The 19,247-nt window shown below is 42.0% G+C and overlaps 1 protein-coding gene across 3 annotated transcripts in view; it reads right to left on the reverse strand.

Moving 5' to 3' along the window:
* NCKAP5 (NCK associated protein 5) overlaps positions 1-19,247 on the reverse strand; it is a 424,747-nt gene that overhangs the window by 213,234 nt on the left and 192,266 nt on the right. For all 3 annotated transcript variants that reach the window (XM_076343066.1, XM_076343065.1, XM_076343064.1), the window contains one exon: positions 1,907-2,040. In XM_076343066.1, the coding sequence (XP_076199181.1) occupies positions 1,907-2,040 (134 nt within the window). The remainder of the gene's footprint in view (positions 1-1,906; positions 2,041-19,247) is intronic.

Here is a 19,247-nt window from a genome sequence, read left to right on the forward strand (position 1 = left end):
TAATATTCATCATAAAAAATATAATGTTTTAAAAGCAAATGAAGTATTTAAGTGATGCATTCTCTTCCTAGCATCTGGTCTACACTAAAATAAAATCATAGCCTGATGACGCCAACGGCAGTTTTCATCATTGGTAATAACAGGGCCAACCTTAGGTGCCATTAATGAAAAGTGATATTTAAGTTTGCCTTCAAACAGTATAGCTAACGTGTAGGCAGCCTTAAAAAGAACATAATACTGATTTAGACAGCATTCACCTTTATCTAAATGAGAGGTACAAAAATAAAGAGACAAACAACTTTAATCCAAAGAACTTGCATCCCTTTGCTTCTTGATAGATCAGAGCAAGCCAGACTGCAAATAGCAACGGAAGAAAAAGAATGGATTAATTTGAAGATAGTGGACTTCAGGGATCCTAACTAATAACACAGTTATTCTTTTCAGAAACACTGTAGAACTGAATCAGACTACCACGGTTTCACAGGAATAATGAAGGGTTATCCTGAAAAGATTTGAATATGCAACAGTTAAAATTTTACCAAGTTACTGGGAGCGTTACTCTGGAGACTGGTTTCCCTTCACCTCTTCTTTTCTTTTTTTCCTAATCAGGGCTGTGCCATCTTTAAAGTTTATTTCAAAGGCTTCTAGTTATTGTAACAATAATACTGTTCTAAATTCAGGACCTCAGGAAATTCTTCCATAAACAAAGATTAATATATAACAGAGCAAAATATTCTAACCAAGAACACTCATAGGGTGGATTTATTTTGTGTATATTACTTAGGGAGTCTCATCAGAGTAAGTAAAAATTGAAACAAAAAACATAGAACAACAACAAAAAACTAAAAAAGAAATATCCTTAGCATTTTTAGTGAAAGAATTTCAGACTTATCTGAACACTTTGATAGTTTTTTAAAATCTGAAGAGGATTAATGGAAATTTTACAAAAACAAAATAACGGATCAGAACAAATTTTATTATTGCTATTAACAGCTTTTGCAGCGTTGCCTAGAAACCCAATCTCAGATCAGAGGAGCAGCATGGCAGACACTGAGGAAAAAAAACCACAAAAAATGCCCAACACAGAAAACCCTAAAAACCCCAACAAAAATAACCAAAGAAAAAACCCACCCCACAGCTTGTTTTCACCATATTAAACTGAACTTGAACCTTTCAACGATTTGGGAGCCTGAGGGAATGAGTTAATATTCAGTCTTGATGGAAAATACACAACATAAAATTCCATTGTGTCTTTTGATTTTGATTGTTTTGTTTCTGCTCATGTGACAAAAACAGTAAAAAATTCTATTTGATGTACAAGATCTCATCATGCATCATGAAAACAATAAATAACTCAAATCCTTACTGTCGTCATATGAATGGTTTGTCTTAAATCCCAGTTCTAAAATGGTTCCTTTGTAAGTGGAGCTCTGTTCTAGCACAAAGCTCTGGTCCAGTCAATGCAGAAAGAGATTCGAAGCATGTCCAAGCAGGATGATTACCCAGCTGGTAAAAGGCATCACTTTTTTTTTCCTTTATTCAGATTGATCAAACCCATTCTTGTTGGTTAACAGAAACAAGGAACCAAATACTGACTGATCAATGACATGCACTTTTTGAGAAGCGAAGACCTGTACTTAGAAAATTATTGGGAGTTCTAACAAATGCAAAATCTCTAGAAATGAAAATTTTCACCATTACATAGAATGATGGTATAAGCCTTTTAAGTTTCACAGGATGCTAACAATCATTTAGCCAAAAGCCCATCATGTTTACAAAATTTCAGAGAGAGCGCAGTTTTTGCCTTAGATTCCATCCATTCAAGCTATCAACAGGTTTGATCAATCTTTTTGCACCGAAGTACGTTCTTCCCATATTTTGAACATAGTTTACTTATGCAACATACCTGGAAAACTGTTCTTGCAGCCCACGCATCTGAGCTCTGCTACGCTCCGACTCCAGTGTCACCTCCCGTAACCTTTTTTCACTCTCAAGTCTTAAATGTCTTTCTTCCTCCAACTCATGTATCAGCTTCTCACGCTGAAAGACCATAAAAAGTTATTTATTAATTGTACAGACAAAACACACTTTTAGCAAAAATTTAAGATTTAATTTGGGAAAAATCATCAAACAATCAAAATAACTACCCTAACTACCCAGTCCCATCATTTTTTGTACAGCAATGTTACATAGAATAACAAACTAGAGATGGAAAACCTTTCAGAATATCCCCATTATGTTGGGCTACTCTTACTCAGCTCAGACTCACTGAAGTCAGCATATTTAAAAACAAACACCCACCCTCTCATTCAAAGCTCTTTTTCTTCACCTCCACTCAAAATAGATGTAAAAAATTATATTTGAGATCTGTGATCTATCTAGCTTGAATGCAGACACGGGAAGCATGAAACAAGTCAAGAGGACAACTTGTCACCCGTCCCTTTAATGTTTCAGTCTCACGAGCAGAGAAGGACCTGCTTCTGCACCGCTGGTTTTCTTGTTTTGGCTGAAAAGAGGATCCCTATCAGTAGGACAAAGTCTATTTGAATCTATTTACTGAAATACTATGACAAAGAATATGTTTTTAAAAACTGAGTACCAATCAAACAAATACGAGAGAAATAAAAATGTCATTAATTATTTTACGAATAGTTCTCAAAGGCAAATAGCATGTGCTTGTTGCTAGTTCTTAAAACATAGGACCAAAAAACCCAACCCACAACATACTGTGCTACCTGGATAAATCTACATATGTCATGGCCTAACCTTTTTTTTTTTTAAACTTCAGTTCCAAGTATAAGAACATCATATAAAAGGGTATCTAATGATTTCAAACCCCTATTTTAAAAGTAGCTAAACGCAATTTAGGAGGAGCAGGGGAATGAACTGAAAAGTTATAAAAAATGCTATTGGAATTAAAAAAAGTATATACAGCCTTTTCCATGTGACCCAGTTACACGTAAATGAAATTAAATTACATTTTTCCTTGTGCATTTAAATGAGATAACAAATCAATAAAAAACCCCAAGCAATTCACGTGGTACTACATTATACTCCATCAGCAAAGGGGTTCCAATGTCAGTTGTCTAAGAAAAGGTTAAGTCATTGTAAAGCTACAGTGGGTTCACCACCTATATGCTTTGAAAAATCTCTGTGCCCATGGTGCAGTGCAATTTGTAGCCTGTCAGACAGTCTGACGTAGTTCCATTGCTGACCTAAATTTTCATGACATACCTGCAAAAATTTATCTAGAAATTATACATACAGTTTCATTAGAAAATAACAAAGGTATCTTAGTGTTAAGCCATTAACTGGGGGAGACAGATTTTTTGTACAAGTCTCACAGCTATAAATCTTACTGGATAATAATTTACAATAGCAGTAACCAAGGGACCAAAAATATGAACATTACCAAGTGGAAAAGGGATCTTAAAGACAGTGATAAATAAGCAGACGCCACAAAGGGAGGCTGCAAAGGATTAAATGAAATATCTATATGCTTGTGAAAAAAATACGGGGAATTACTCAGAGAACAGAGGGCTTCTGTCTAGATGGTCATATGTAATATCTGGAAAATGGAAACCTGCAAAACAAGAAACAAATTACTGGGAAACAAATACAATGTTCTAACTAAATTATCTAATTACTGTCCTTACTGTTACATAACCATGTTCTGCCAGGTGCTGAGTAATCCTTGGTTTCTGCCAAGCTAAGAAGAGCAGAGAGTGTTCAGCACCAGGCAGAAGATACTGAGCACCTTCAGTACAGAGAGTATGGCTCACGAAGGATAACTCAGGCTAATGGTATGGGAAGAATGTTCAAAGCAGTTAGCATTTCTCCAGCTCAGATCCCGTCAACGCCAGCTTCAAAATTATACTGTTCTACAGGCTCTTGCTGAATACTGTTAGCATCTTCTCTTACAGAAGCATTTCACTGCGGCTAAAGAGACATCTAGGGCTTCCAGAGAGTCAGAGAGTAGCAAGGAAAATGACATAAAGAAATATATAGTTACCACCCAGGGTTTAAGACAAGCTTTCAGAAGATAATGGTGTCTACAGAAATTGGGCTTAAAACCAAATACATAACTGTCCCTACAGTAACTGATAAGCCACCTTGGAGGAAAATCAGGTACTGCTATGAACCCCTGAGTGCCCAAGTTGACTCAAAGCACCAGGCTGTGCCTGAGCTACCTGATGCAGTAACAGCTTAACTATAATAATGCACTGAAGACCAGATATTCAGCCGTGCCTTCTATGCTCATTCAGCGTCATTACCGCCACAATGATCTTATGCTAATACAGCAACTACCTCTATATGTCTGCTACGCTGACCATGCTCTGGTCCTCAAATAAACCTTCTTTGTACATTAAGTACAAAGCCAGATCTCCACGGGGGGGAGACAAACCGTGACGCTTCAGAAAGCAGATGAGCATCCTGTCCTCCATCTTACTGCCAGGATGTTTTGCAGGTTGCACACAGCTCCACTGACTGTCCTGCAGAATGAGTGTGCCGTATCTACATGCATGGCTATGCTGCTGCTAATCACAAAACCACATTTTCTAGTAGAGCATTGAATATACAGCAGAGGTTCACAAATCCAAACTTATACAGGTCAAAGACCTGTATAAGCTATTTCTAGGTTTCATTTACCTCTTGCCGGTAGGTCAGAGAATGCTGTTGCTACCATTTACTCCTTCTATTCATGTGGGGATCTCTGTATTATCGTCCTACACAAAAAGATCAGCACATACACATCTGTTTGGTTTTTTAAGAAGAAGAAAGGACCTAGGAATTACCTTAAGAAAAGCACCCGTAAACCAACAACAAATTTACATTACAAGAACAATAACATTACAGGAATGAAATGCTTAAACATTAGGGACTTCTGGAATGAGTTAAATGTCCAGTTCCAATTCAGCCACCTCATGGGCAAGCATAATGACACAACATGTATTATATCCTATTATATGAGCACATACTATTGCTGTACAAAACTTATCCTTCTTTCAGGGTATGAGATGAACAACGAACAAGTCACAAGAACAAGGCTACAAGACCAGAAACAAAAGCACTAACCTATGGCCCTGAAATTCTGGGTTCTCTTCCCAGCTACCAAAAATTTCCTGTATAAAGAGGGAGACTGCCCACAGGATAGCTGCACAGCAGTAACACCATCAGCTTTCATCTGTGTGCTTCTTCACAAGAATTTACTGGCAACCTTGAGGCACTTCTGCCATTTCTTGCAGAAAGCAGATCTGCTTTCAGCCAGATCACAGACATTAAATAGTGCAGAGGGGGAAAAAAAGGAGTAAGAGACCACCCACACTTGGAAAGTTTTCAGTCTGCAGGACAGAAAACACTCCTGTACACTACACACAGAAAGTAGCTCCCAGCAGTAGTGATCTTATCTACAAGAAAAGTGAACTACATTTTTATTCAAACCCAGAAAAGCCATAATGAAGTGTCACAAGAGAGAAGTGAGCCTAACATACAGAAATGCCAGGATTAAACAAAGATTTTTTTTTTTTTTGTCTCCTGGAAGCAGATAACATATCCCTGAATTCTCCAGAAATTTTGTGTTGTCATAACCCCCTTTATAAGCTCCTCTGTGCTAAACCCACTTTATTCCTGTGCAAAATAAAGGTGTGTGAAAGGAAATTAACTAGCCAGAAACGGTTCAAGGTTTTACAGTGAAAGTGAATATAAGCTTACTGGAAAGGGAAACAATTAGCATGCCATGTGAAGAAAAGGTTAAATAAAAAAAGAAAGTATTGTGAAATAAATCAGCATGTTCTAACACCAGAAAAATCACTGCCATCTTCCAATGAAGTTATACGTGTTCCCACTTGCCAATTCTTCTTTAATTGCAGCTTCTCCTCTCCATGAGCTCTGCTCAAACTATTTTCCCTGCTTCCTCTCCTCACCTTCTGCAGCACAGCTATAACCTTCTCCTCTTAGAAGTGTAACCCTTACTTCACTCTTGCTTCCCTTCTTCAACCTCTCCAGATAGCCTGACTTTCATCACATCACCCTGCCAAACCTCTGATAACTTTCCAAATATGCAAAAATTTTATGTGAACAAACTAGAGTGAAAAAGAGGGTTAGCAAACTCCACCAATACTTTCGTGCAAGTACTGGAATATTTTAACACTTGAACAAATACTGTTTGTAATTACTTTTTCATGAACATTTCAGCAATAAAATTTCACTAGCTGCTCATGCTTGTGAGCCAGCATTTGCACTTCAATGAGTTCCTTTTTGTGTAGCTGTAGAAACATTCGTGTCAAAATGTTTCATTTCTCATCCAGGCAGGGATACGTACCACACATTAACTCATCTCCTCAAAGTTAAGGAAGGAATCCAATTTGAGATACTCACCATCAAAACAAAACGCATGAAATCTATTTATGGCTAGACTGAAAATAGTGCGTGTATTTGACAAAAAAATCCAAATAGCTCCTCAGCACTCCATGAAGAGACCAAGAGACAACGCCTATTTTCAGTTACTGGTTAATAGCCGTGCCCTCTAAGGACTGACCCAGTGCAGCCATGCGACGAGTATCTCCTAAGAGGTGGTCAATCGTTTATGTCTCCTTTAATTCACTTGGGATGCGTTGCAAATGTCAGGACCTGGTTCTTTCATGTTCTACCAAACTGCAAATGTCTCCTCTCTTCAATGACCCCTGATGCTGCAACAGCCAGCAGAAAATGCAGAAGTGATAAAATATGAAAGCGGACATGGCAGGCGGCAGTCACGGGAAGCAGATGGCAGTGCATGGTGCTGCGGGGCCGGGAGCTACACAACAGGCCCTTCGTTTCTGGCCAGAGTTTTACACCCAGCACACAGAGCGAACATGTGGCACCTGAAGGTTTTGTACGGAGAGGCTGCCTTCTTACTGTTTTTCCTCTCTGGGCTATCTCGCTGTCAACTTTAAATTTAGACATGGACTCAAGCCTTCCAAGTCAGGGACTTGCAGTTTAACTCCTTTACCTGTCATTGCAAATAAAATCAGCAGATGTCTTGTTTGAATGACAGGACCGACTCCATGATAATACCTTCTCAGGGACTGCTCTCCACCAGGGTCAAGCATTTGACTAACTCAAGCAGATTTCTTATTCCAAACCCTCTAGTCTCATCCCACCCTTTTTGCTGGACCTCCTTGACTCCCCTCCTCAGTGCTGATGATCTTACACTCTCTGTGTTAAAACTGCTTTGTTGACGGCTCATTCCTCCTTGCCTCTCCACCAAAAAACATTTTCCCCTGCCCCTCCATAATGTGTCACCCTAATAATCTTACTTTTTCTTAATGTCAGCGGGTCTGATGTATTGTGTGTCTGTGGCTGCTGGCAGCAGTGGGCTGTGGGGCCTCTGTGAGGAGAGGGATGTCCCCTGCCGGACACAGCCGGTTCCAGCCAGCTCTGCCACGGCCCCACCGCAGGGCACAGCTGAGCCCATCAGCGATGCTGGTGGTGCCTCTGGTTAAATGTATTTAAGAAAGGGCAAAACACCACAGAGGCGGTGAGGACTGAGGAAAAAAGTGTGAGAAACAGCCCAGCGAGTGCCCAGGTCTGAGGAGGAGAAGAGAGAGGAGGCACTCCTGGCACTGGGGTGGGTGTTTCCCTGCAGCCCATGGAGGGACCATGGGGGACATTTCCTGAAGGACTGCAGCCTGTGGAGAGCCCACGCCGGAGCAGGTTTATCCCGAAGGACTGCAGCCGATGGAAGGACCCACGCTGGAGCAGGGGAAAGGTGTGAGGAGGAAGGTGCAGCAGCGAGGGGCTGTCATGGACTGACGTCAACCTGCATCCCCACCCCCTGTGCCGCTCAGTGGGGGAAGCTGGGGAGTCAAACTCCCCAAACTGCACTTTGGAAAGTGTTGTTTTAAATTTGTCTTTGTTTTACATTATCCAAATCCATTTTAATTGGCAATAAATTAAATTAATCTTCCCCAAGCTGAGTTTGTTTTGTCTGCGAGGGTAAATGGTAAGCAATCTCCATGTCTTTCTCTTGACCCATGAGCTTTTTCATCTCATTTTCTCCCTCCGTCCTGTTGAGGAGGGGGAGTGAGAGAGCAGCTGGGTGGGTGCCTGGCAGCCAGCCAAAGTCAACCCACCACACCAGAGTATTTTATTTTTAACTTTTGAATTTTTCTTTCACATAAAAATCATACTACTCCTTTGATCAATAATGTTATCTATATGTTAAACAAAAATGTGGCTGTGCATCAAGATTTAAAACTATAGATAATTGCAAGTGAAAAATTAAAGGGCTTCAGTATACACACACCATGCATACTATACAGGGTGTTGCTATTCATAAGGGAGACAGCCTGGCATCTACATAGGAATTGGTCCCTCCTTTTTCTGTTTAGCGTATGTTTGAGTCTTATGAAAAGCATTTCTTAAGAACAGCTAGGTATAACTGGATTGATTAGTTCAAATATCAAAAATGTCTTAAAAGGGGCACAAACGTAATCTCATCTTTAAGGTTACCTTATAAGTAGTGAAAAGGGCTACTGCTTAAATAGAAATAAGATTCTTCCGTGTTCTTGAATTTGTTCTTTGCTTCCCCAGTGCATCGTAAGAAGGGTTTTACTATGGTACTACTAATTACGCTAACATGGGAGCACTATTTTGTCAAAAAAAGTCTACATGAGAATATTTAACACAGGCTTAATGTTGCTCAAAATCAGGCTAATAACCTTCACATTAATTTTTTAACAACTATTTTAAAGCATTTGCTAAAGAGGGTCACAATTTCTGTGTAATTAATATTGATTTCAAACAGATACTTTGCAATTAATTTAAATGAGGGGAAGAAAAGAATACAAAATTTTTTGTTTACATTTTGAAGTGCCATTAAGTCATTGCTAACCTAAACTGAGTATTTATGTGTGTATTATGTATAGATGCTGTGTCTCTGATGCCTTGCCATAAAAGTCATAATTTAATAGAATCATAGCCTGGTCTGTAACACAACATCCTATGAGCCAGAGAGAATCAGCTGGCCACAAAAGTAGACAACATCACCACCACAAAAGTAGACAACGACGACAGAACTAAGCAAACAAATAGCAATTACTAGAAGCACATTAAAATCAATTTTTCTAGCAAGTCAATGCCCAATACTGTTATGAATAAATATACATATTCAAAGTACTCAAAACCACTATTTTATCACCCTTGTATGCCATTTTTTAAAGACTGCTGCAGACAGGAGCCACGAAACAGCCTGGCATAAGAGATGAGAGAGGGATGGTGAAACAGTTCCATTTTTCAATAATTAATTATGAAATATTAATTGAAATAGAAACTGGAATTTGCAACTTGGTCTCCCAGTTGGTTACTTTGCTAAAGTAACTCAGTTTTTCCAATGCAATGAATATTTAATTCCCCCAACATAATGCATGGTGATCAAATGGTATTCGTTCAAGTGCCACAGAGTATACCTGAGCCCCAGCTACCCACGGCCCAAGCTGTTGGTTAAAGGCAAGTACAAGTGTTCTCTATGTTACAGGCATTTTGTGAGAGCCTGCGTTTGGGTCCTGCAAAAAAAACAGGTCAAGGAGTCCGAGGTGGTTCACCCTCATCTGTCTCACATAGAAGGTGGGTGAAATCTCTTTGGTGTGGTCACCTCCAGAGGCAGATGGACCTGCTTGTCACCCTCCTGCAAAGCCCACGTGAGGGAGGAGTCCCCCCTCCAAACTCCCCTTGTGCTACCTGGTCCCAAACCCAACACACAGGAGACTACAGTCCGCTGTCTGTCTAAACTTACTTCACTCACAGATGACAGGAAAGAAATGTGATTACAAGAACAGAGAGCAGATATCATTTTTTATTTCATCATAAAGTGCACAGGGTACTGTATTTTCGTTCAAATTAAAATGAGTCAAACTTCAGAGTGTCCTTTGTTTGCTCCTCATCGATCGCTGTTAAACCAAATGTTTCTCATTCTGTAATCAATACTTCTCTGCACAAATAAACCAAGGCACTGACAAACAACTTTGCAGAATATTGCAGCATTCCTTGTAGTGGACTTTGACAGCATGAAAAAACACTACCCCAAAGAGTGGGGAAAAAAGAAGTGCATTGCTTATTGTGCTTATTACAATTTTTACAGGTTGCTTACAGTGGAATCATTTTACTGTAACAAGAATTTATTAAATTAGGCAGCTATTGAAACCAGAGCTTTCCAACAATAGCAGTTAATACGCCTTTGTCCCTCGTTACTGTTTCCAGCTATACTGGGAATACTGACAAATACTCTTAAACACTCAAAGCTTTCCCAGGGATGAAGTTATAGGTGTTTTTAAAGCACAGTGAAGCATTAAGGTATAAACAGTAATAACTTAAGCACTTGGAGGGTTGATGGAGGGAGAGGTAGCTTTATTTCCACATCCCTTCAAAATAAGAAAGTTAAGGGTGAAGTTGTGTGGCTGCTTTGTAATCAAAATGAACTACCCTTTCACCTGATACAAATTTGTACTACAGAGGCTAAAGAAGAAATTTCCTTGATTTATATTAGGCCTCTACTTTTTTTCCCAATTATTTTATGATGTAATCATTTTTCCTAAACTTATTCCCGCTAAAGCTCTGCAACAGCAAAATATAAATAGTATAAAAAGCAGTATCCTAATTTTAGGCTGGTATCTTCTAGCTTTTTCATTCCAGTAAGAAAAAATGATGATTCTTTAGAATAGAATTCTGCTCCCAAAATGACAGGCTGCCCAAATAAACCAGGAAAATCCAACTGACACTAAATAATTTGTATTAGCATTTTCTAAAACTGCCTTGAAAACAGTTAAAGTAAATAATTTGAAGCAAATAATCTTTTCTCCACTATGAAATTTTAATATGCTAATACAGCTCTCTCTTTGGCCTCATATCAGACTAGCACATGTATCCTGTGACTACCAGATGTAAACTTCAAGCTTTGCTTGGCTCTAAGATGAATAGCAAGATAGGAAAGGTTTATTATCATTAGTCATATTTTAATGACAGTAGTTTGCACACTTTATATTCTTGGGTGATAACACTGCTCCAGAGCAATTCAAGTAAATTAGAAACTTTTTCTTGGTGTAGTTACTCCTTCTGAATAAAGTAAGACACTAGCTTTCATTGTGCACTAGCTCAAAATTGCCACCATGTGGCAGGACAGCAACTTAATTTAGTATTATTTATACTGCACTGATATGGTTTTAATTGCATCTATACAACAGAATAACCACTGTGCTGAAGCTCCTTTATCATTGCAAGTCTACAATTAATCTGAATTAGGCAGGCTATTACACGAGCAGTACTGTACATATAGTTGGAGTTGTGACAACATTTATTTTACAGAAAAAAAATAACCAAATAATTCATAAAACCTTTCAGCACAGAGCTAGATGGCTAGCAATACTGTCTGCCCATCGCTTTCAACAGTTGTATGGTATACGGCCAGCCCTCTGAACGGGAGCTTTTACTGCCCCACAGCTCTTTAATTCTGTGAAACACGCAATGACAGGCCACACAAAATTGAATACCGAAAAATCCCACTCATAGTCTTCCAGAAACTAATAAACTGAAGTCAACTACGTGGACCTCTTTTAGCACCTTTCCTGGAGACACACCTACAGACACAGTGGTTATACACAATCCATGACAGCAATATATGTGCAGGTATGCTTTCTGCAGGTGAAACGTCTGCATCCCCAGTAGCCGTCATTCCCTCAACTTCTTAAAGGTCTCCGTGTCGTATTTTCAATGTTGAACGAAGGCAAGCAATACATATTTTGATAATCCTGTCTCCCTAACAAAACAATTGCTATTCATTCAAATTCACAATTGATAGCCCAGTTTCAAAGACATGTATTGATCTTCAGTTCTTAGGATAATTTTTCCATTTTAGGCATTATTTTCTTATAGGGAGAAGGGTGTAGAGAGAATACTCTTAGTGAACTTGAAAGTCCCACATAGTCAGATCATGGATTTTTTAAAAATTATTAATCTTAAAATGATAACGCTTTTAAAAAATGAATTTGCAAATGTAATTGAGCTTCTAATAGCTTCTACAGACAGTAATTAAAGAAATCTCATTTCTCAAAATTAAACATAATGAAATGTTTTTCAAGACCAAATAAAAACTTGGAAACAATATTAAGACAGACATAATTTGTATGAATATCTAGTATTCAGAAGTGTGAAGAAAAAACCTCTGTCAATAGCAAAATGAGAAACAGTGGCATTAATAAGTAATATAATGTAAAAAAAATCTTCCCTGAAACATCTTAGATTATAATGGCTAATTACAATTCCAAGCCCTTTGCTACACGTTTTTTTTTTTTGTAAGGTGACTTGCACTATATTAAGATGTCTAACCAAGCATAAAGGTGTGTGTTTGTTTTTTCACACCAGGTATATAAAATATTTTTCTTATTTGAAACAAAGTTTTATAACCAATGTAACTTGGTTATAAATGAGTTTACAATGAGTCTTTATTAATTCAGTTGCAAACAAGCAAAAATCCCCAGTCTGTGCAAGTTTGTTTCCCACTTGTTTAATTCAAGAAAATTTATAATAATGGTGTTTGAACCATAAAACAGCACAAAAGAGTGTGTGTAGACAACAGCTTGCAAGAGCCAACCCACCTGAGCCAGCAAAGTGTCAATTGTTTGATTCCCCAACAATTTTCTATCAGATCTGTAATTCTTGAACACTTCCTAAAGGGATATCAATGTAGCAAGGTAGGAAACACAGAAGGTAAGGCTGTCTGGCAAAACAAAAGCCCCCGGTCACAGAAATACAACTGAGGTTTTGCAATTTCATTTTTTCATCAGAACAAAACTAAATCTGAATAAATGAAAGTCACACCAAAACATTAAATAGTAACACAGTTATAGGCTGCATCTAAACATCTAAAGACTTCACAGACTTGAAGAGCTACATCCATAGAGTTGAATGCTCTACTGATGATGGACTGCAAGTCCCTCAGTCACTCTCTAGTAAATTTATTTAAATAAACAGGCCATGGGACTGAACTCCTCACTCACAGAACAAAGATTAGGAATAAATGAACCCAGGTGATTTAGAAAAGGGTCCAGGTTCAAGAAAGTGCCTTATCCCATGGGATATTGCCTATGTTTAGTAATCAGAAGCTCCACCTTGGGTCAGAAGTTTCAACAATTTTTCTTTAATAAAGGGGGTTGATCTACAGCAAATCAACCATCCCAAACAAACAAAAATAACATTAAAAAAAAATCGTAACTCAAACCCACAAACAAACCCTAATACTACATGCACAGGAGAAGGGCACATTAACAGTATGGCATTCCACTGCAGAAACCTGCTCTAGGTACACTTTTACCCTTCTTGGTGGTAACATAGCAAATTATTAGGACATCCTTCATGATCTTCCCTGCCTAAACATCTCTCTTAAGTTTAACAGCATGTCTAAGACTTTAGAACTTACTTTGACTTGCAGTGAGGGCCAGAAGATTTGCCTGAAGTTCTCTCAAGTGCCTTACATGTTCTTTGCACTTTTTGTGACCTACAGCAACGCTTTCAAAACAACCGTATACTGCATAGGTGCATGAGATGAGCTCTAGGCCATATGATTTAGGGTGGTTTCAACATTTGCACTTGCTCAGATTACATTTAATTTTTTGATATGGCATGGTTTTGTTTTATAGTTCAGTAATAGATATTTGCTGTCAGTCTGGATGAAATTCCAGCCTAGGCATAGACTTGAAGAGGAAAGAGGGAAGAGATTCCTTGAGCTCTGTAAACCAGTGTAGTCCCACAGTTGATACTCTCAAAATCTAAGAAAGATTTTCAAAGGGGGTTTTAAAAGGCAGGCAGTTTCCAGATCTTGTCTGCATTGTTTGGAGTGTCTATAAAAGATAATCCCATGAACTATGGCAGCCAATGGTCAGTTCAGACTCAGAAGATTTATTCAAGTTCCTTTTAACCAGGAAACAATATTTTGATAAGCCACTACGTAAACATTACTACAAACCAGTATTTTTGGCATACTTGCAAATGGCTATGAAGTCTAGACAGAGTGGGGAGAAAGAAGCCATGAATTTGTGGTCATGCTGGATTTTGATTTCTGAAACACTGATGCCTATCCATTTAAGGCGACTTGCTGCAATGGAATAGTGCCCCACCAGAAATAAAGCAAGGAAGACTAAGAAGACAAAGGACAGGTAAAAAGACAATGAAAGGTGACATGTCACTCATGCTACACTGTTTATACCTGGTATTGATTTTAACCTATCAAATTCATATGACGCAATACGGTACCTGCAGTATTTATTCCTATGCTTTCCAAAGTACGCAATGAAGGGACACAGCCCCAGAGTACCAGTGACAGGGAAGGCCCAGCCACAAGGTTTCCTCCAGATCCAGCTGTAACGGTAGAAGAGGTCACTGCCCCAGTCTGATCACTCCTGATCACTAGCTGGAGGTCACCAGCCTTTCAAGTCAGCACAGAATTACTTGAGGCTCAGGATGGGGTACAAGGCAGCCGGTTTAACTGAACCCACCACCAAACGTGCTTTGAAGTAACCTGGCGGACTGTGCAATGAAGCAGAAGATGGAGCACTAGCATAGTTTCCAAAGAGGAAAGTCCTGTCACGCCAGGAGAAGCGCTGGAGCTGAGTAATGCAGCCCAATCTGTCCCCCATATAACAACCAGCGCAACTAAGAAAAGGCGACGGGTGATAGTAGTAGGCGACTCTCTTCTGAGAGGTACGGAGGCACCCATTTGCCAACCAGACGCACTCTCTAGAGAGGTGTGCTGCTTACCGGGGGCTCGCATCAGGGATGTCACCGAGAGGCTGCCAAGCCTTGTACAGTCCACTGACTATTATCCGCTGCTGCTGTTTCACGTGGGCACCAGTGACACAGCCAGAAGCAGTCTGAGGACTATCAAAAAGGACTACAGAGCCCTGGGAGCGGCAGTAAGGGACTCGGGAGCGCAGGTAGTTTTTTCATCAGTCCTGCCGGTCAAAGGGAAGGGGTTTGAAAGGGCCAGTCCAATCTGGCGAGTCAACAAATGGTTACAGGACTGGTGCCACAGCCAGGGGTTCGGCTACTTAGACCATGGGACTCGCTTTGAGAAACCTGGTCTACTGGGTGCTGACAGGGTCCATCTGTCAGAGAAGGGGAAGAGCATCTTCTGTCATAGGCTTGCCAAGCTGGTGAAGAGGGCTTTATACTAGAGATGCCAGGGGAGGGGAACCTCAATCCATCCCACTCCTACCCGTTTGATGCCAGGGCCAGCAACAGATGCCCAGAGCCTGGAGAAGCATCACAGGTCAGCAGGAGAGCGCCTGGAGAGCAGCACAGAGGAACTCCAGCCAGTAAGACAGCTTCATCGGGGGCCCAACTTAAATGCCTCTATGCAAACGCACGTAGCATGGGGAATGAACAAGAGGAGTTAGAGACGTGCGCACGCCTGCAGGGCTACGACCTTATTGGCATCACGGAGACGTGGTGGGATGGCTCCTATGATTGGAGTGTTGGGATGGAGGGATACAGGCTCTTTAGGAAGGACAGGCAGGGGGGACGAGGAGGGGGTGTCGCCCTCTATGTCAGTGACCAGCTGGAGTGCAGGGAGCTCTGCCTGGGGATGGATGAGGAGCCAACCAAGAGCTTATGGGTCAGGATTAAAGGGAAGGCAGGGACGGGTGACATTATAGTGGGGTTCTGCTACAGGCCACCTGACCAGGAAGACCAAGCGGATGAGGACGTCTATAGACAGATAGGAGCAGCCTCACGTGCACAAGCCCTGGTCCTCATGGGGGACTTCAACCACCCCGACATCTGTTGGAGGGACAACACGGCAGGGCATAAGCAATCCGAGAGGTTCCTGGAATGCGTCGATGATAACTTCCTTCTCCAAGTGACAGAGGAGCCAACGAGGAGAGGTGCTACGCTGGACCTTGTTCTCACCAACAAGGAGGGGCTGGTGGGGAATGTGAAGCTCAAGGGCAGCCTGGGCTGCAGTGACCACGAAATGGTGGAGTTCAAGATCCTTAGGGCACCGAGGAGGGCGCACAGCAAGCTCGCTACCTTGGACTTCAGGAGAGCGCACTTTGGCCTCTTCAGGGATCTGCTTGGTAGAGTGCCATGGGACAAAGCCCTGGAGGGAAGAGGGGCCCGAGAAAGCTGGGTAATGTTCAAGGATCACCTCCTTCAAGCTCAGGAGCGATGCATCCCAACAAAGAGGAAGTCAGGCAAAAACGCCAGGAGGCCTGCATGGATGAACAAGGAGCTCCTGGACAAACTCAAACACAAAAAGGAAGCCTACAGAGGGTGGAAGCAAGGGCAGGCAGCCTGGGAGGAATATAGAGAAATTGTCCGAGCAGCCAGGGACCAGGTTAGGAAAGCTAAAGCCCTGATAGAATTAAATCTGGCCAGGGACGTCAAGGGCAACAAGAAAAGATTCTATGGGTACGTCGGGGATAAAAGGAAGATGAGGGAAAATGTGGGTCCTCTCCAGAAGGAAACGGGAGACCTGGTTACCCGGGATATGGAGAAAGCTGAGGTACTCAACGACTTTTTTACCTCAGTCTTCACCGTCAAGTGCTCAAGCCTCACCGCCCAAGTCGCAGAAGGCAAAGGCGGGGGGGGACTGGGAGAATGACGAGCCGCCCACTGTGGGAGAACACCAGGTTCGAGACCATCTAAGGCACCTGAAGGCGTACAAGTCCATGGGACCTGATGAGATCCATCTGCGGGTCCTGAAGGAACTGGCGGATGAAGTTGCTAAGCCACTCTGCATCGTACTTGAGAAGTCGTGGCAGTCCAGTGAAGTTCCCACTGACTGGAAAAGGGGAAACATAACCCCCATTTTTAAAAAGGGACAAAGGGAAGACCCGGGGAACTACAGGCTGGTCAGTCTCACCTCTGTGCCTGGGAAGATCAGGGAACAGATCCTCCTGGAAGCTATGCTAAGGCACATGGAGGACAGGGAGGGGATTCGAGACAGCCAGCATGGCTTCACCAAGGGCAAGTCCTGCCTGACCAACCTAGTGGCCTTCTGTGATGGAGTGACTACATCAGTGGACATGGGAAGGGCTACAGATGTTGTCTGTCTGGACCTCTGCAAGGCCTTTGACACGGTCCCCCACAACATCCTTCTCTCTAAACTGGAGAGGTATGGATTTGATGGGTGGACTGTCCGGTGGGTGAGGAATTGGTTAGATGGTCGCGTCCAGAGGGTAGTGGTCAACGGCTCAATGTCCAGATGGAGGTTGGTGATGAGTGGTGTCCCGCAAGGGTCTGTATTGGGACCGGTACTGTTCAATATCTTCATCAATGACATAGACAGTGGGATCGAGTGCACCCTCAGCAAGGTTGCAGATGACACCAAGCTGAGTGGTGCGGCTGACACGCCAGAGGGACGGGATGCCATCCAGAAGGACCTGGACAAGCTGGAGAAGTGGGCCTGTGTGAACCTCATGAGGTTCAACAAGGCCAAGTGCAAGGTCCTGCACCTGGGTCGGGGCAACCCCTGGTATCAACACAGGCTGGGGGATGAAGGGATTGAGAGCAGCCCTGCCGAGAAGGACTTGGGGGTACTGGTGGATGAAAAGCTGGACAGGAGCCAGCAATGGGCGCTCCCAGCCCAGAAGGCCAATCGTATCCTGGGCTGCATCCAAAGCAGCGTGGCCAGCAGGTCGAGGGAGGGGATTCTGCCCCTCTACTCTGCTCTGCTCTGGGGAGACCCCACCTGGAGTACTGCGTCCAGCTCTGGAGCCCTCAGCATAAGAAAGATACAGACCTGTTGGAGCGGGTCCAGAAGAGGGCCACGAAAATGATCAGGGGAATGGAACACCTCTCCTGTGAAGAAAGGCTGAGAGAGTTGGGGCTGTTCAGCCTAGAGAAGAGAAGGCTCTGGGGAGACCTTCTTGCAGCATATCAGTACTTAAAAGGAGCTTCTAAAAAAGATGGCGGCAGACTTTTTAGCAGGGTCTGTTGCGACAGGACAAGGGGGAATGGCTTTAAACTAAAGGGGGGTAGATTTAGACTAGATAGAAGGAAGAAATTTTTTATGCTGAGGGTGGTGAAGCACTGGCCCAGGTTGCCCAGAGAGGTGGTGGATGCCCCATCCCTGGAAACATTCAAGGTCAGGTTGGACGGGGCTCTGAGCCACCTGATCTAGTTGAAGGTTTCCCTGCCCACGGCAGGGGGGTTGGACTAGATGACCTTTAGACATCCCCTTCCAGCCCAAACTATTCTATTCTATAATCCCCACCCACTCTGCTGTGGTGACAGTAACTCCCATCAGGGAGACAGTGACATCCTAAAGGACTCTTGCTTATCTGCAATGTCTGTGTGCCTGCACGCAAAGCAAATGAGTTTTCTCCTCTGTAACTGACCAACATGTTCTTTAGATGATATAAATGGTTTCTTTTCTAAAGGACTGGATGCTCACAGAACAATGGGCATGTGGCTGAATCAAGCGTTTCCCACGTGGATCTGTCTTAGTGAGACAGGAGTTATGCAGCAGGACACACATAGGATAAGCATTAGAAAAAAACACACTTCTAAGAGTTTTATTTGGCTTTAAGGGATTGGCCAGTGGAACTCTGGTTCGCTGCTCCAGGGAGCTCTGGGATTTACTCACAAGCTAGGAGTAGCATGTGTTTCTTGCCCTGATGCTGGGGAGAGTTAGGGCTTCTTCACTTTCTGGACTTCTCATGAATGTATTTGTATTTCCTGCTAATAAATAGGATATCGAGAAGTTAACTGAAATGGATGCAAGGCTAAACAAAAACTGGGAAGATGGGAGAAGTAGAACTTAACCATGCCAGTCATGAGAAGTGGCTCAGAACGGTTTGCAGTGCCACCAGACCCCCATGGAGCTGCGATATGCCAATATTTTAGTTTTCACACACACACTTCTATTTGCCTTTCTCAGCTGACACACTCAACACCTCCGGCATCACTACTTTGCTGCTAGTTACCTTTCCATACAGCATTTCTTTTTCCCAGGCTCTTTACAGCATTGCTCATGAACATGTCAGATCTTATTACAATTTTTCTGAGTTCACTTCTAGAGTCCATTTATGGTCAGTAACTAACTGCAAAAAAAGATCCCTTATTTACTCAGATTTTCCTTGCATGTATTCCAGAGTCCTGGAACACATTTTACATACATCGCTTTAGTTTTCTGACAAATGTACGTCTTTATCATATTCACTCCTTTAGCACTGCAGGCACTGCTATAGGCAACAGGGAAATGCGGTGGGTTTTTT

Source organism: Aptenodytes patagonicus, chromosome 6 (assembly GCF_965638725.1).
Source record: "Aptenodytes patagonicus chromosome 6, bAptPat1.pri.cur, whole genome shotgun sequence".
Classification (NCBI taxonomy): domain Eukaryota; kingdom Metazoa; phylum Chordata; class Aves; order Sphenisciformes; family Spheniscidae; genus Aptenodytes; species Aptenodytes patagonicus.